The 19,616-nt window shown below is 38.3% G+C and overlaps 1 protein-coding gene and 1 long non-coding RNA gene across 2 annotated transcripts; both read right to left on the minus strand.

Moving 5' to 3' along the window:
* Nucleotides 1–503: 503 nt before the first annotated feature.
* LOC127414585 (transmembrane emp24 domain-containing protein 7-like) lies at nucleotides 504–3,939 on the minus strand. The gene is made up of 4 exons (XM_051652718.1): nucleotides 3,878–3,939; nucleotides 3,197–3,384; nucleotides 2,878–3,123; nucleotides 504–1,429 (listed from the first exon to the last, which is right to left on the minus strand). Exons 2-4 carry the CDS (start codon nucleotides 3,350–3,352, stop codon nucleotides 1,193–1,195), a joined length of 639 nt encoding a protein of 212 aa, XP_051508678.1. The 5' UTR covers nucleotides 3,353–3,384; nucleotides 3,878–3,939; the 3' UTR covers nucleotides 504–1,192.
* A 1,231-nt stretch (nucleotides 3,940–5,170) lies between these two features.
* On the minus strand, nucleotides 5,171–11,734 carry LOC127414593 (uncharacterized). The gene is made up of 4 exons (XR_007892820.1): nucleotides 11,370–11,734; nucleotides 6,895–9,011; nucleotides 6,429–6,633; nucleotides 5,171–6,318 (listed from the first exon to the last, which is right to left on the minus strand). It is a non-coding gene; the product is annotated as an uncharacterized LOC127414593 (long non-coding RNA).
* Between the last annotated feature and the right edge of the window lie 7,882 nt (nucleotides 11,735–19,616).

A 19,616-nucleotide genomic window follows, 5' to 3' on the forward strand; every position in this document is an offset into this window, starting at 1 on the left:
ATGGTAAAAACGAGGAGATTGTGATCGCAGTATAGAAGATCTCTAATAATATACTCGTGTAAAAACATATACATTAATACAAATAACCTTATTCCACATATATACATTTATATAATATATCCACTAGAATTCTTATAAAATATGTATTTTCATAGACTCCTAACCTGTAAATTACATGACTGTTGTTTAATATAACATAAATGTAATTAGTTTATTTTATATGCGTGTATATGACCATATGAATGATAATATTATAACGCTTTACACTCGCGCACACACCTGCAAAGAGGTGAATTTAGCTGAATTCAAACGCTAGTCTTAAATTCTTTTAGTTTGTATTATTTGTCAGAAATGTCCCTCTCAGCTTGTTGTAAAGTGATCTATAGATGTACTTATTCACAAGTGCCCTTCCAAGTGAACATGTACACTTCTTAGTGCACTCTCTCTCTCTGATTTGCTGATTCTTATCACACAGATGTTCTAAGGGTCATTTTGAAGATTCATCAGTGCAGTTTTTTTTATTAGATGTTTCTGAAGACAGAACTGCTCCTCTTCCATAATTCAGCATAATATATTCAATGACATTTTATGAAAATGTGTCCATTTTCAGTCTCTGTAATGTTTTATAAAGAGGCTGTGAGGCGTTCAAGACATTTATTACCCCCAAACAAACAAGGTAAAGAAATCAATGTACCACTATTTAAAAACAAAAAACAGCTCATATAAAACACCAATTACACCAACATCATGAAGAGAAATATGACCATAAGAAACACGCTTTTTCACAACACAAACCATTCAAAACAGATAGTGGTTCTATTTATACCAAACTAATATTTGAAGTCTATACATATTGTTTTTATTCTTATTATTCTTATTATTATTATTATGAGTGATGATGATAATACAATGTGCATACAGTAACTGTGTGTCTGTACATCCGTTCTGTCAATATATCCATTAATCTTCACTTATATTTCTGTGAAAAAAATCCAACACAAATCCACAAAATAAATTAAAATGTTTGACTCTCAGAACTGAAAATATGATTTGCTGGATATGAAACCTCAGTTCACACAACAGGACTAAAGGAAACAAGCTCAAGATGTTTAAATGACTGTTTTATGTATGACTTCCTTTAAAAACCCCTTCGAGATGTCACCGTGTGTGATGAGCAATGAACCTGCGAGCGTTACGATCCAACACGAGTCGTGGTGGTTTTCTTGTCTGAGAAGAAGCTCCTCAGAAGAACCACCTGACTGATACTGACCACTAACAGGATGAAGGCTTCACCGATGGACCAGAATGCCACTCTAGTGTTCAGATCTTCTGCTCGACTGCGACCTTGAGCTTCTCGCAGACGGAAATGCGTCTGATAGTCGATGACGGATTTTAAGGCCTCATGAATGGAGACACATGCAGATTCCATCTGAAACAAAGTGAGAACAGTTTAACACACAGGAAACAGTGACAGCAGCTTTGGTTCACACTATTGGTGATCTACTACAAACAAGTTATGATGCTTCTCGTAAAGGTCAGATGATAATGACATTATAATGAGTCACTTACAATGGAAGTCAATGGGGTCAATCTGTAAACATTAAAATACTCACTGTTTCAAAAGTATAGACACAAGACATAAACAATATGTGTGTTAACATGATTTTACTGTGATTAAATCACTTACTAACCACAGCTGTGGAAAGCTATAGACAAGTGAAGTTGTGATATTAAATATAACATTACACAGATATGGTTAATAAGTGACTTTATCACATTAAAATCAGGTTAACATATACAGCTCTGGAAAAAATGAAGAAACCGCCGCAAAATTATCAGTTTCTCTATAAAGTACTGACAACATTTCTCCCAAATTCCCAATAAAAATATCGTCATTTAGAGCATTTATTTGCAGAAAATGACAACTGCTCAAAATAACACAAAAGATGCCGTGTTGTCAGATCTCGAATAATGCAAAGAAAACAAGTTCATATTCATTTATAATCAACACAATACTAATGTTTTAACTTAGAGTTCAGAAATCAATATTTGGTGGAATAATCGATTTTCAATCACAGCTTTCATGTGTCTTGGCATGCTCTCTACCAGTCTTTCACATTGCTGTTGGGTGACTTTATGCCACTCCTTTATGCCACTCCTGGTGCAAAAATTCAAGCAGCTCGGCTTTGTTTGATGGCTTGTGGCCATCCATCCTCCTCTTGATCACATTTCAGAGATTTTCAATGGGGTTCAGGTCTGGAGATTGGGCTGGCCATGACAGGGTCTTGATCCGGTGCTCCTCCATCCACACCTTGATTGACCTGACTGTGTGGCATGGAGCATTGTCCTGCTGGAAATAACCAATCCTCAGAGTTGGGGAACACTGTCAAAGCAGAAGTGAGCAGTTTTCTTCCAGGATAACCTTGTACATGGCTTGATTCATGCATTCTTCACAAAGACGAATCTGCTCGATTTCAGCCTTGCTGAAGCATCCTCAGATCATCAAACACTTGACCCTTGAACACTTTTTGTCGAGTTATAAGCCTTTAATTTTGGGTATGCCACTGAAACAGGAAATCTTTAAAAACACCTTCAGAACTTAAAGGGTTAAACTATTAATGGTTTACTTATAGTTGTCTTTAATTTGTATTGAACCCAGAATATTTCTTTAATGCTGTGTCAGTTGTTATGTGGGTAATAGTTTCATGGTATCAGTAAAAGTCTCATTAACTGATGAGCTGCATTGAATGTCACACAAATGATACATTTACACTGGCATCTCATTCGTTTTAAACAGTTAAATAAAAGCAAAACACATCTGATCCACACTACTTCTGTTTGTGAATTGAATACATCATGAGTGTAAGAATGAATCACCTGTGTTAAAGCAGTAACTCTGTTCTCATTGGGGAAAAGTGGAGGATCGTCACCGACTTGAAAGTCAAAATACACCGTCTTGTGTGTAAAGGTGGAGAATTCATTGCTGAAGCAGAACTTATAAGTGCCGTTTCTCGCTGCAGTGAATGTAAAGCTGTCGTACTGTTTCTTCATCTCTTTATACAGAACTGTTCCATCAGGATCCTCCAGACGACAGTCAACATCATAATGACCCCCAGTCACCACCTGCACAAACAGTCATCATGTCAAACGACAGGTTAATGCACTGATAATAATCATAGCTCTGAAGGATAGTTACCTGGAACTCAAGAGTGCATTTAGTGCCGATAATAATGTCCTCATAGAAACACTGTTTGGCGTTATCCGGCAGCTCGAATGTGAGTTCAGAAGCACGAACACACCCAAACATCAGCAGCACAAACCAGGACAACATCATCATCATCATCATCATCATCTCCTACAGCACTGACCAATCGATGAAGACACCTGTGAACACACACAGACACACACACACACAAACACACAAACAAACAAACAAACAAACAAACAGACAGACAGACAGACAGACAGACAGACAGACAGACAGACACACACACACACACACACACACACACACACACACAAACAGACACACAGTTCTGATCACAATCAATAATCAATCAAACTGATAATAACATTCAGTGCGGTATTAACAGAATCAATGAAGCGGGTTCGTGTTTGTTCATGTCACTGATGACGTCTGTCAGTAATGTGTTAATATAATTTATTATATTAAATATAAATCAGGTCAATAAAGCTCGCGAGTCTCAAATTTACACGAACACGGATATTAGCGACGATTAAAGCACGCGACTCAACAGCTCGTGCAGACGCTTTAAATACAATCATGTATACAAGTGTGATGAGATCAATATATCTGATGCGCTAAATGATCGACTTTAATCCAAATACTGAAGATTAATCGATGAATGCAGTTTACCTCAAATCCCAAACGGAAGCAGGAAGTTGTTAGCCGCGTGACAGTGCACGTACATGCGTAATTACGTCACAGACACACCGTAGATCACGTGTGACAGATGAACTATTGAGTTCCTCCACAGATCAATAACAATACAAGAATAATATTAATATTTCAGTTGAGGCATAAGTCTTCTCCAAGGGGTTAAATCCTTCTGACTTCTGTATGTCTAACAAAGTAAAAGAAGTGCACTTTAAAGTGACCTACTACACAATATATCCATGTAAAGCAGCTTTATTTAGATTTATGTGGATGTTAAGAACAAATATCAATCTTGTGGTGAAAATGAGGAACATTTCATTCATTTTGTTTTATAAATGTAACTTGTCCTTAGAATTTCAGTCAATGTTAGTTCCTACTTATTTTATCCAAGAAAGATTAATTATAATTTGTCCTTAAAACACTATATGTTCCCATACAAATAAGAACAAGATGATCGAGTACGTGAGAATTCACAAAGAATTTATTTAACATTGTAATGATGTGATGCAATCATTAAAATGACTCATTTTAAACTATATTTATAATAATACCCTCACTGTGTTACCATGTTTTGGGGCATATACTATGTTAGTACCATTGTATTATTTAAAGTATCTTGGATTAAAATACCATAGTACATGAATATGATCATACTTCAGTATCAGGTTATATCAAAGTAACCATCCTGTCATTGTATGACGGTATTGATATCACATCTCTCAAAAACCTTTTGGATATTCTACTTGGATACATTGTATCCAATGGGAATGAATCAAGAAATAGATTATGGTATGTTTTATTGATGTTCTGTTTGTTTCGGTACTAATAACCGTGTATTTGTTGGTCACTAGATGGAGTGGGAGACTGAATTATTCACCTATTTCAAAGACACACCTGTTTGTAATTGGGAAAGTTTTGTTCAAGTTCTTCTTGATGTCTGATGATGACGGCACTGAGGGTGGCCTAAGCGTCATGTATTTGTAATCAAAATAAAGTTTTAATTTTGCTTAAAGAGTGAGTGTTGTACCTCCTTTTGAAAGTATTCATTTTTAGTTGTTTGAGCAGCTTTTTTCAACATTTCTGTGGATATCACATCTGCCAGAAATATACACTTCCACAGTGAGCTGTTTGTTTGTTTGTTTGTTTGCAAACTCAGATTGGTTTAAAAGACTTCATCATGAGCTGTGTGTACAGTTTATATATCCAAACACTAGTGTAAACAGCCACAGAGACAGTAATAATGTTCTATATTGTCATCATTAATGTCTTGTGTTCATGTGCTGCTGGATCTCTTCAGTCACAACTTCTGATGATGATGTGGCACCAGCTAGAAATTTCTCTTGAGAGTGGAATTGTACTTTGCATTATTTTATTAAATGGTCTGCACTTATATAGCACATTTATTAACCTTAGCAGTACACACTGTGTCTCATTCACCCATTCACACACACACACACCAATGATGGCAGAGCTGCCATGCAAGGTGCAAGCCTGCCATTGGGTGCAACTGGGGGTTCGGTGTCTTGCCCAAGGACACTTCGGCATGTGGAGTCATGTGGACCGGGATCAAACCACCAACCCTGCAATTAATGGCCAACCTGCTCTACCACCTGAGCCACAGCCTCACATTAAAACATGGAGATCTTGTTGTTCTTATGAAAAATTAATTATTCAGCTGTTTTTCTCGTCGGCGGTCAAACTCAAACCAGTTTATATTCATGCGCAACTTTTATGATCATTACTGTAATATTATGCCACGTTTAGTGTTTTATTTTCAACTACAGTAATCTCCAGAGCAGACAGATCATCACAGCCTTGAGTTGGCAAGCATCCCTAAATAACCCTACATTTTCACTTTTTGTGCTTTTTGTGATATGGTCTATATGTTGATATGTGCTTTATGAAGTTATTTTATGAATGTGCCAACTGTATTAAATTATAGTGGTGGTTTTACATAAAACTGCTGGTTTGGCAAAGTAAATGACACATTCTTGCTGAGGACCTCCAGTTTAAAGTGTCATCTTCATATAAATTATTTTTACTGAAGTGATACTTGAGAAATATTCCTGTCACTCTATCATGAGGTGAAACTCTTTCAACCATGTAGAAAATAAGAAGACCTTCTATTCTTTGTCCACACTTCACAGGAATGATGCATACAGAGTCAAAATATTATATAGAGAGGACCAATTCTTCTAGAACATTCCACACTTCATATGAAGTCTTTCTACAGTGGTTATTTTGGGATGGATGATGAAATTAACTCCATCAGAACAGCTTAATATCTCTTTACCTTCAAAACATCTAAAGTCCTCAATGGGAAGACACTTTGCTCCAAACGATGTACAGCTGTGCTGATCTTCCACAACACTTTGGTTCCTCCTTTGCTCCATCATTATTTCCAGTTTCATATAGCAGTGCTGAAACATTTAACACAGTAATACGGTTTACCACTGTGTCTGGTATGGGACTAATACTGAACATATGATGGCAACTGAATGTGCTATGAAACTAGCAAAAACAATCGTACATCTTGAGGATGGATCACAGCATCAGGTCTAAGCAGGAACTAAGCTCACAACAGAACTTGATGAACTGTTGTGTTGTGATTCATCAAACGATAAAGAACCGCTTCGTTTGAATGCTTGTGTTTTTTGAGTGAGTTGAGGTAACACTTTTGTGAAACATAAACCTCCCCATCACAATCATAATCATCAAGCAAGTGCCAGCTTCATCTTTGGGGAGGTAAACACACAAAACAAGTTATTCAAAAACAACAACAAAAAACCTTATTGAACACATACAATACCAAACTCTTCAAACTAAGATAAAAAAAGAAACATTTTGTTCATGTAAACATCAATTGTGAATATTTTAGTTCTCATCTATGGGCAGTAAACATCAAAAATCTATTGAAACATTTACTTTGCAAATCAATGAGAAATGTGTATGCCCTTCATTTTTAATGTGTCTAATTAACTCACACACAGACTTACTTGGTTTTCCTTTTTAGTGGCTTCAGCGAATGCATCTCTTCCTCAGACTGAAGATCTGTCGTAATTCACTATAACAGTCTGTGAATGACAGAGCTGAAAAATCAGAAACATGCTATGATGTTTAATTTGTTTGATTAATGTTTACTGTTACTATTAACATTAGTTTAATAAGTCACTTGATTATGAAAAGTATATTTATATGTACGGTATTGGTGTTTATAAGTGCACATGAGTTTTGGGTCTTGAGGTCGCTCCAAAGTCTTTGTTGCTCTCTGAACTGCTTCACTTGTATATGGAGGCCAGAAGCACACACCATCCTTCACCCAAACACCAGATACATTGTTTCTGCTAACAACATGCAAATACTTCCCAATCTTTCAAATGGAGAAGGGTGAACACCACAAATGTGTCCTTCACATTGACTCATGTGCCCCAGTAAGTACTTAAAACATGGTCTGAAACTACTAACACTAGCATGGTCTTATCTGACAAATATCAGTACAAGAGTTGCCAGATTATAAAATAAAAATACACTGATTTTAAACTGACGCCCCGTATCTTTAGTTCCGTTCTCTTTTTATGGATTACTAAATCACCATTAATAATGCTCGAGTTAAGAGACATAATCAGATATCGACTTTCAAGTGACAAAAGTATTCAAACATGCACAATCTCACATGCTGATGGGAAAAAACCTTTTGTTGAAAATGTTTAGTATTTCAGTGTTCTTCTTCAAGCAGAGATCAGTTTCGTCTTTAAAGAAGAAAAAACACATTATAAAAAGAGCATATAGCCAAAAAACAAACAAACAAACAATGTGATGGTCATTCTGACCAGTGATCAACTTCTGTCACCTGATATGAAGCATTTAAAACAGTCACGGCCACAGAGTGCATTTACAGCTTTAAACAATTACAGTTACTTTTACTAAGGAAATAATTACACTAATATTAAAATACATGTATGTCTATGTGACCCAAAGTTTCAGAAACGCTGATCTAAAGAAATTTACTTCAGACTTCAATGAGGAATGTGCCTGCTCTAATAGCACTATTATAAAGGGCATCAGGACATCCTATCAATATTAATTACAGTGTTTGTTCATTTGTACTTAAAAGAACGGATGAACGGCATGTGTAAATTGAACAACTCACCTTATGTAAGTGATAAACATTATATATCACAACTGTTGATTCCGCAGTTTGTCCACAAGATAGTCCGTCCAAAGTCCATTGATATGTGTCCGTGAAATACTCTGCATTCTTAAGTTTAGGCGTCTAAAATCTTCAGAGTTTGTTTTCTACAAGCCGTTTCTCAGTTTTAAATGTACCTATGTTACCTACAGATCTGAGTGAAAAAAACAGTTTGAAAGGAGCAAAAGAGAGAACAACAGTATGTCCTAAATCCAGTTCAGTCTCTTTCTAATAACTGAACAAGTCATTATATATTCTTGATTGCTTTGGGCCATTACTTAAAAGGACCCGGAGTATTGTTGAAGTATTGTTGATTCACATTGAATTCCCAATATGCAGTCAAGGTATAATAACATCCTTTCATCTGTTGCCATATTTAACCCTGTCAGCACCAGCCTGTGTTTGAATATTATACAGATGTGTCCCCCTTGATTCTCTTTCCCAGAGCTGCTGACAAATACAAAAGTGTTTCGTTCTCATAACTTATGAAATATGATTATTTACTCCACCATACCGTCAAACATACGGTCAAAACATTATACAGATCGGAATGTTCTTGAGTAGAATACAGTAAGTACTGAGGTGCATCACAGTTCAACTGGCAGGTAATTTCGGTGAGGTTCGGTGGGGTCCATCCTAAGTCCAAGGTTCAGGCAGAGATCAGTGAGGTGCATCACAGTTCAACTGGCAGGTGATTTTGGTGAGGTTTGGTGGGGTCCTATCCTAAGTCCAAGGTTCAGGCAATGGCATTTGAAGTATCCGATGTCTTACAGTTGGAGTTGGCATCAGTTCATCCTCTGAAGTCCATCGTAACAGACTGAAGTGATGTCTGGCTGGCACTGGCTGTAGTTTGTCGTCATCACTCAGAGACACGTAGCAGTGGAGTCTGACATCAAGCAGGAACGGAGCTGGATCTGGCCGGCTCTTGTAACATGAATATTGAGGTTGAGACATGGAAATAAATAGAATAATATTAGCGTAGATGCCATTCAATTTATTGCAGAGTTATAGATCATGATAAATGTTGCTGGTTCCGGAAGACCTAATTAAAGAAGCCTAATTGTGAGTTGAAGGATAAATGAGGTGTATGTCTGGCTAAATAGATGAGTCTTTAGTCTAGAATTAAACTGACTGAGTGTGTCTGAGTCCCGAACAGTGTTAGGGAGACTATTCCATAGTTTAGGAGGCAAATATGAAAAGGATCTACCTCCTTTTGTGGATTTTGATATTCTAGGATCTATTAACAGGCCAGAATTTTGTGATCGTAGTGAACATGATGGAATATAGTGTGTCAGAAGGTCACTTAAGTACTGCGGAGCTAAACCATTCAAAGCTTTGTATGTAATTAACAGAATTTTAAAATGAATATGAAATTTAACAGGTATCCAATGTAACGATGATAAAATGGGGCTAATATGATCATATTTCTTGGTTCCCATCAGCACTCTGGCTGCTGCATTTTGAACCAATTGAAGTTTATTTATTGATCTTGCTGGACATCCTCCCAGTAATGCATTACAATAATCTAGTCTTGAGGTCATGAACGCATTCATTAGTTTTTCAGCATCAGCAACAGAGAGCATGTGTTGTAAATTAGCAATATTTCTGAGGTGGAAGAATACCATTCTACAAACAGTGGAAATTAGATTTTTGAAAGACAGATTGGTATCAGATATAACACTTAGTTCTTCGCTGTGAAAGACGATGTAACAGTACATCCATCGAGAGTCAAATTATATTTTAGCGGCTTATTTTTAGAGGTTTTTGGTCCAATAATTATTACCTCTGTTTTGTCGTAATTGAGTAGAAGGAAATTTCTGGCCATCCAATCTTTGATTTCACTGATACACTCTGCTAATTTGGAGAATTGTGAAATTTCGTCAGGTTTAGAAGAAATAAAAAGAATGTCTTTTTCTTCATTTGGCAAACCAGACTCAGCCCAGATCTCAGCCAATTTAGGTTGACCAGAGTCAAGCCAATGTTCAGCCAAATGAATGTCTGTCTTTGCTTTGTTTCTTTTGGTTGACCAGACTCACATCAGACTTCAGCCAAATGCTATTTCACACAAAGGTGTTAAAATTTCACTGCCAGTGTACCGGTAGCCAGCTCTTCCTCACCTAAAGAGGCGCACTGGTGACTGTTGCTAGAGGCTGTAGCCTTTAGCCTCCTCGTTAGTGTGCCCGCCTCCCATGCCGTGGACCCCGTTTTGAATCCTGCTCGGAACGGGTCGAGTAGGACTGGCTACTTCAGAACCAAATCAGAAATGCCAAAAGTAAGTCGGATTTAGCCCAGATCTTCTTGCTATCTGGGATGTGATATACAGTATACCAAGGAAGTTTTTCCTTGTGCTTAAATTGTGCTTGTTTAACAAAACCAGAGTAGATTATTTTCACGGTTCTTGTTATTACATCATATATTCAGGTCAGGGGTCAATATCCATGTCATCAGATGACGTATGTCCGAAATATATTCATACTACTCACATGCATACCTAAAGAACGTTCTTTATTAACAGCTGAGAAGTGCGTACTTCATCAAATACAGTGCATACTCTCGACAGACATAGGGGATGTTTGCAAACAGCTTTTCAAATAAGTCCCCCCTCTTCCACTGGTTGTTCAAACAGATAGTCCTGCCCCCAACTCACACCACTGGTTGAGTCACTGTTGTTGCGCCGGCCCGATGGGTCGCTCAAAACAAACAGAAATTTTTAAGCATCACAGAGACAGTGTTTACATTTTTCAAGAATTTTAGCCTATTAAAATAATAAAATAATATGTTACTTAAAGTTGTCTCATCATATTAATCTGGGATAGAAGAAATTATTTTAACACCAAAAAAGTTACATACTTCAGATTTAATGCTCTTTCTCTTTCCTCTCAGTTCTCTTTCTGTTGTCTCACAGTGTCTCACCTACATCTCTCATTTAGCTCAAATCTTTGTGCGTTCTAGAACTTTGAATTGCAGCACTTCTCATGTTACTCTCAGGATGAACCGCTTTTGTTGTTGTGTTCCACATTTTAAAGTCACTTCGGATAAAACCATCTGCTAAATAAATGCATGTAAAATTTAAATTGATTTGTACATAAAACATAAAACTCTCTTAGGAAATATCTCGACTTATAAAGAGCACATTTCCTCAGTAGGAAAATGAATGGTCAAATCTTGCTATGAAACTCTCAAACTAAATATGAAACTATTGTCACACCTGAGACATTTGCCCTAGCGGCCACCAGAGGTCGCTAGGAGTTGAGAGACTTTTAGTTTGAAGTTTGTGTTTACCTTCTTGTGTCTCTGTTCCTTTTTCCTGCCCTGATTGTTCCCAGCTGTATCTTTGCCCCAGTGTATATACTGTATGTCCTTGTGTTTGCTCAGTCTTGGTCAATTGTTGTTTCCTGTTACCCCCATGGATGTGATGTTTGTTCTGTTCCCGTGTTCCCGTGATTTTAGTTTTGTTTTGTTCCTGCATTTTCCAAGTTTTGTATCTGGACACATTTTCTGATTAAATCAAAGCTGCACTTAGATCCTGCTCTCTTGACTCTTCCTGCAAACCTTACAGAACAACTGACCTACTAATAAATTTAGCGGCTGTCCAAATACTCCTCCTCACTCAAAAGGCAGTCCATTAGAGGATAATGTCTGAGAGTTCCTTGAGCTTGCAAATGTGGTGCACTATGATGACTGTGCTCTGATGTCATTTTTCAGAGCCGGCCTAAATGAAGCATTAATGGCACGGATGCCCCAGGGTCATCCTCACTGGACTTTATGTGAGTACATGGATTTGGCTCTTAGATTATGTGGCTCACTTTTCACTGTAGGGGAAGAGGTCATTAATTCTCCCCCTACAGTGAATGGCCTCCGGGTGGCCATCATTTTCACGGCTCCTTCCTCCAAACCTTCCACGGCATCTTCCTCTTGGCCAAATTTCTGAGATCATCCGATAAAGATCTTGTGTTACGCAAGGTATTAAAGGAAGGTTTTCTTGGAAGAACCACAACATTTTTTTGTTCCCAGACTTTGTGAATTCGACAAGAGAGAAGCGTGATGGATTCAAGGAATGCAAGAAACTCTTACACCAACGGAATGTCATATTTGCACTGATGTTCCCGGCCAAATTGAGAATAGATACTAAGGATGGCCGCAAAGTATTTACATGCCCACAGCAAACATTCATTCACTTGACTGTCTGAGGAAACTGGGCGCCGCCTTTGTTTCTTTTTGTGTTGGCTCCACCTAGCGCCTGGAGTTTGTTTTGTGGAGGAACAGATATAATACTATTTTGTCGTGGAAGGTGGAGTTTTGGCTATTCGTGGCAAGACAGTCATATTTTGAGTTGGGGGACACAGCAGGGAAGCTTTTGGCTAGATATATAAAGCAGAGAGTCTCTTTCTACCATTCCCTCAGTGAAATCTGCTGGTGGTGAAATATTTACCTCAGCCATTGATATTAATAATGCCTTTAATGAATTCTATCTTGATCTCTGTAGTTCCACGCCTTTGTCTACTGATGAAGATATTAGAAACTTTGTGGAACCATTAGATCTTCCTAAACTGATGAATGAGCTGAACCTACTGGCAAGGCTCCGGGGCAAGATGGTTTTGTCGCTGAATTTTTTAGATCTTATGCTACAGAACTGGCTCCACTTTTGTTAGAAGTTTATACTGAATCATTAAAGAATGGAAAGCTTCCGTCAACCATGACACAAGCCCGGATCAGTCTGATTCTTAAAAAGGACAAAGATCCAAGCGAGTGTAAGAGTTACCATCCAATTTCCCTGATCCAGTTAGACATAAAAATATTGTATATATAAATAAAGTTATGACATCTCTTATACATATAGATCAGGTGGGATTTAGTCGGGGCCGCAGCTCTTCTGATAACATTAGGCGTTTCATCAATATCATGTGGTCAGTGGTGAATGATCAGATTCTGGTCGCTGCCATCTCACTTGACACTGAAAAGGCGTTTGATATGGTAGAATGGGATTATCTTTTTAAGATTTTGGAAATATAAGGTTTCGGGAAAACTTTTATTGGGTGGATTAATTTACTTTATAGACACCCTGTAGCAGCGGTACAAACAAATGGATTCATTTCAAATTATTTTACTCTGGATAGGGGCACTCGGCAGGGTTGCCCTCTTTCCCCATTATTGTTCTGTCTTGCCCTGGAACCATTAGCAGCTGTGATAAGAAGGGAAGATGATTTTCCAGGGGTGATGGTGGGAGGTGTGGCGCATAAGCTTCTGCTTTACACAGATGCTATTTTATTATTCGTCTCTGACCCCATTGGATCTATGTCTTGCCTCCACAGAATTATTAATTCCTTTTCTAAATTCTCGGGATACAGAGTCAATTGGTCTAAATCCAAAGCTATGTCTTTGACAGCGTACTGCCCAGTAACGACTTTTCAGCTGGGCGCCTTCCAGTGGCCCAAACAGGGCAGTAAGTATTTGGGTATTTTATTCCCAGCAAATTTGTGTGATTTAGTTAGAGTTAATTTTGACCCTTTAATTAAAAGATTTTCGAGTGATGTGGGCAGGTGGGCTTTATTACATTTATCGATGACTGGGAAGGTTAATGTTATTAAAATTAATTGTATTCCAAAATTCAACTACCTATTACAATCTCTCCCTATAGATGTCCCCCTTTCTTATTTCAAGCAATTTGATAGCATAGCGAAGTCCTTCATTTGGAATGGTAAACGTCCCATATTGCATTTCAATAAGTTACATAGGCCGATTGACAAAGTTGGGCTAGGCCTACCCAAGATTTTGTTTTATTATTATGTGTTCGGTCTCAGACATTTGGCTCATTGGTTGCTTCCACCTGAGAGAGCCCCTCCCTGGTTTTGTATTGAACAGGAAGCTCTTGCCCCTATTTTGCCATTGCAAAGCCTTTCTATCAAACTAATCGGAGAAGTTACACCCCGTTATCTCGCATTTACACTCGGTATGGACAAAAGTGTCCAGAGTGTTTAATTCGGACATTTATTTAAATGTTGCCTCGAGCATATGGCTGAACCCTAAATTATGTATTAATAAGTCCCCATTCTGCTGGTCAGAGTGGATTGTGAGGGAGGTTACTACACTCGGTGACCTATATGAGCGTGGAGTGTTGAGATCTTTTGAAAATTTAGTTCAACATTTTGGGATTCCCAGATCTCAGTTCTTTCGGTATTTACAGCTGTGCCACCTGCTCTGTACTGTTTTTGGGGGTAGCATACACCCCCCTAAAGTGGCAGATACTCTGGGAGTGGTGATTACTGCTTTTGGAAAAGGTCATGAGGCATCAGTGTATTACTCCCTGTTAATTCAGAGTCTGGGGGATGGAGCTTCAACTTCTATCAAGAGATTATGGGAAAAAGATTTAAACCTGGTATTGGAGGAGGGAGAGAGGGCTAGGATTCTAAAAAACATCAAATCTGCATCTAGAGACGCAAGGGTGCGCCTTATGCAATTCAAGATTTTACATAGATTATACTGGACCCCCTCTAGATTGTATAGGCTTGGTCTTAAAGACACACCCACCTGCTGGCAATGCCAGTCAGAGGATAGAGACATAACCCATGTCTTTTGGGGGTGTGTTAAGATCTAGGAGTTTTGGTTGAAGATTCAGAGTTTTGTGTGTGATGTATTGGGCACTTGGGTTTCATTTTGCCCTGGAGTCTGTATTTTGGGTGATGGGGCAGTCATCGATGTTGAGAATGGACACATAAAGTGTTGGGTCCTAACCAGTGTCATGATCACCAGACAGATACTTTTAAGGGGTTGGAGGTCGGCAGGAGCGCCCTCATTTCAGGAGTGGTGCTTGGAGATGGAAAGGGTGGTGGCCTTTGAAAAAGGGTTATATAGAAGACTTGGGAAATTGAATTTGTTTGTGGAGAAATGGGGCGGATATCTGACGTTGCTGGATGTGTGATTATTATTATTTTATATTTTATTTTGTTTTAATTATTTTGTATGTGTCTATAATCATGTACGACCACTAGGATGTTGTTGGGGGTCAGGGTGGGGTTGGGGATTGGGAGGGTTGATAATGGGGGTTAATTGTTAATTCTGTGTATATATGTTTTGTTTTTCTGTGTTCAATATGTGAATCAATAAAAAAAATGTTAATCAGAAAAAACAACAGAAGTTGACCCAAAGTGTTTATAGATCAAACAAATAAATAAATAATGAGAGAGTGATATAAAAACAGATTGATATAAAGTAAAAATATAGATACAGCATCAAGTATTTATCCATTTCAAACTATTCAATTATCTATTCAAAAGCTACAGAATAAAAAATTTTGTTTAAAGAAGATTTAAAAATGACTATTGATGAAGCTGACCTCACATGGTAAGGGAGACTATTCCATAGATTCAGTGCTGTGCAAGTGTCTGAAACCAGACCGAAATGTATCTAAAATGTTAAATGTATTTAGATAGGAGTAGAGCTGCGAATAAACAACTCTCCAAAATCTTGGAAATAAAAGGCAGTTTGAAGATGGGTCTGTAATTATTGTGTATTGCCGGATCCAAAAAAAGTTCCTTGAACAAAGGATGTAGAATTGCATGTTTAAAACTACTTGGAACAACATTTACTAAGGAGCTGTTAATTATAGCTGTTACACAGGAACTGGTAGTTATGAAAACTTCTTTAAGAAGGCATGGAGAAAGAATATCCAGCTTGTAACTGGAACACTTCATCTTAGAGTATACAGTGCATCCGGAAAGTATTCACAGCGCTTCACTTTTTCCACATTTTGTTATGTTACAGCCTTATTCCAAAATGGATTAAATTAATTATTTTCCTCAAAATTCTACAAACAATACCCCATAATGACAACGTGAAAGAAGTTTGTTTGAAACCTTACATGTACATAAGTATTCACAGCCTTTGCCATGACACTCAAAATTGAGCTCAGGTGCATCCTGTTTCCACTGATCATCCTTGAGATGTTTCTACAACTTGATTGGAGTCCACCTGTGGTAAATTCAGTTGATTGGACATGATTTGGAAAGGCACACACCTGTCTATATAAGGTCCCACAGTTAACAGTGCATGTCAGAGCACAAACCAAGCCATGAAGTCCAAGGAATTGTCTGTAGACCTCTGAGACAGGATTGTATTGAGGCACAGATCTGGGGAAGGGTACAGAAACATTTCTGCAGCATTGAAGGTCCCAATGAGCACAGTGGCCTCCATCATCCGTAAATGGAAGAAGTTTGGAACCACTAAGACTCTTCCTAGAGCTGGCCGCCTGGCCAAACTGAGCGATCGGGGGAGAAGGGCCTTAGTCAGGGAGGTGACCAAGAACCCGATGGTCACTCTGACAGAGCTCCAGCATTTCTCTGTGGAGAGAGGAGAACCTTCCAGAAGAACAACCATCTCTGCAGCACTCCACCAATCAGGCCTGTATGGTAGAGTGACCAGACGGAAGCCACTCCTCAGTAAAAAGCACATGACAGCCCGCCTGGAGTTTGCCAAAAGGCACCTGAAGGACTCTCAGACCATGAGAAACAAAGATTGAACTCTTTGGCCTGAATGGCAAGCGTCATGTCTGGAGGAAACCAGGCACCGCTCATCACCTGGCCAATACCATCCCTACAGTGAAGCATGGTGGTGGCAGCATCATGCTGTGGGGATGTTTTTCAGCGGCAGGAACTGGGAGACTAGTCAGGATCGAGGGAAAGATGAATGCAGCAATGTACAGAGACATCCTTGATGAAAACCTGCTCCAGAGCGCTCTGGACCTCAGACTGGGGTGAAGGATCATCTTCCAAGAGGACAACGACCCTAAGCACACAGCCAAGATAACAAAGGAGTGGCTCCGGGACAACTCTGTGAATGTCCTTGAGTGGCCCAGCCAGAGCCCAGACTTGAACCCGATTGAACATCTCTGGAGAGATCTGAAAATGGCTGTGCACCGACGCTCCCCATCCAACCTGATGGAGCTTGAGAGGTCCTGCAAAGAAGAATGGGAGAAACTGCCCAAAAATAGGTGTGCCAAGCTTGTAGCATCATACTCAAAAAGACTTGAGGCTGTAATTGGTGCCAAAGGTGCTTCAACAAAGTATTGAGCAAAGGCTGTGAATACTTATGTACATGTGATTTATTGTTTGTTTTGTTTTTTGTTTTTTTATGAATTTGCAAAGATTTCAAACTAACTTCTTTCATGTTGTCATTATGGGGTATTGTTTGTAGAATTTTGAGGAAAATAATGAATTTAATCCATTTTGGAATAAGGCTGTAACATAACAAAATGTGGAAAAAGTGAAGCGCTGTGAATACTTTCCGGATGCACTGTACATCTGCTAACTGTGCTGACGAAACTGGTTGAAAGTGAGTCAGGGAGCTGGAAGGGGATTGGAATTAGTGGTTGATCAAACAGAACCTTTAATCTTTGAGTAAAGAAGTTTAAAAATGTTTCACAGGTCTCTTGGGTGGCACCCAAAAAGCATTTCTAGTTGGGTTTAAAACAAAATCGATTATTTTGAACAATACTTTTGGTCGATTTGCGTTATCAGAGATTAATGAAGAGGAAAAACTCGGATTTAATGATAGAATGATTTATTTGTGAACTGGGCATCACTAGTTCTGATTCTACTCCACAGACTGAAATGCGGGACATGATGTCAAGACCTCTGATATTATCAGTCAAAAATATTTGTCAGATAAGTCGAAGCTTTCACTGTATATTGTTTTAAAATGGACTTGACTGTACTCTGGGTTAAGTCCGAGTCCACACTTCAAGTTCGAGTCAAGACCGAGTCAAATTTCTCACAAGTCCATGACAAGACCAAGAACATGAAAATATGGTCTTGGACTCGGACTACAACACTGATCTGAGCTGAAGAAGCACAATTTATGATAATAGTGTTGTCAGATTTTATTGCTTAATTGAAATGTTATTTTGATTGTAATCTTGCTGTTTTGGAGATTGGTCGTCTTTCCCCATTCAAGTAGAGCTGCACTTTATTCCATATAAAAGAAAAACTTAGTTGAATTGGGTAAACCCAACAAAATTAGACATGTCAATTAGAGGTTGACCGGTACAATAACTAAGATGGTGGGAAAGGATGTGGTGTTAGTGAGGTCAGCAGGGGGTGTTCACCCTGTGGTCTGTGTGGGCCCTAACGTCCCACTATAGTGAACGGGGACACTATACTGAAAAAAGGTACCGTCCTTTGGATGAGACGTTAAACCGAGGTCCCGACTCTCAGTGGTCACTAAAATCCCATGGATTTGGCCAGGACACTGGGGTTACACCCCTACTCTTTTCGAGAAGTGTCCTGGCCAAATCCACCCAATGGCCCTTATCAGTCATGGCCTCCTAATAATCCTCCATTAATTAGCTATATAACTCTACTGTCTTCAACAACAGCTGGTGTGTGGTGAGCGTACTGATGCACTATGGCTGCCATCACATCATCCAGGTGGATTATGCACACTGGTGGTGGTTAAGGTAAGTCCCCTGTTCACTGTGTGAAGCGCTTTGAGTGTAGTGTCAGAAAAGCGCTATATAAATGTAACGTTCATTCATAGTTTAGTAACTGTTATAGTTAACGCAGCATTTACTCTACGAAGTGAGTAATCTATTTTATGTGTGACATCTACCTGTCCTCATCGTTAGCTCAAGACAGACCCAAAAAAACAACATCACAGAAACTCTTCTAAATCTCAACATAACAAAACATTTAACACTAGCAAGTGTCCCACTTTATATTCATCTTGTACAAAAACACATAAAATAAAACCCACAGTCCAGTTTCATCAATGCCACATTAACACCACAAAAAGTATTCATGTAGTCCCAACTCAAAATGATTAAGTAAACTTCCATTTTACAAACTTAAATGGACAAAATGCAATGAAATCAAGTTGTGACTAAATGTTCTAGAATTCTGTTGCTTTAGTTTATTTTAATTAAGTAAACTGAACAAGCAGCAAAAATCCTTTTTATTGAAGTTTCATCATGACTGATGAGTCATATTCACATTATTGTGAGCGTTTGATATCTTTACTGTGTCAGACACAGTGTTTATTGTTTATCTGAATCGTGTAATCTGATGTAAACAAAACACAACATACATTATCTCCTCATTTCATCTGTCTCGGAATATTTCATTTGTCATACACATTTGTTGTGATGTTGTGAATATGATCAAAATCTCATAGTCAGAACGGCCACTTTGTTTTGATCAATTTGGAAGCACAAAATTGAAAAAAGATGAGAAAAAGAAGATTACTAACAGGTCATTCTGAGGTCATTCAGGGTAACCAGTGATTTCATTAAACCATTATGAAACTCAGTGTTAATAAAAGTGATTTTTCTTCCAAGGATGGTGAATGTTTTGTAATCCCTTCTGAGGTTTGAGATATCAGACAGATAAAGAAGATATTGATCAATAAATATGCAGACAGTCATCCTCTTGAATCATGAGTTATTAAGTAAGTGCAGGTATTCGTTAATAATCTTGTATCTCTGTTATGGTAACGGCTTCTCTCATCTGTGACAAGTCAATGAGACGATAGAGCAGATAA

The sequence above is a fragment of the Myxocyprinus asiaticus genome, chromosome 24 (assembly GCF_019703515.2).
Source record: "Myxocyprinus asiaticus isolate MX2 ecotype Aquarium Trade chromosome 24, UBuf_Myxa_2, whole genome shotgun sequence".
In the NCBI taxonomy this organism is placed as follows: domain Eukaryota; kingdom Metazoa; phylum Chordata; class Actinopteri; order Cypriniformes; family Catostomidae; genus Myxocyprinus; species Myxocyprinus asiaticus.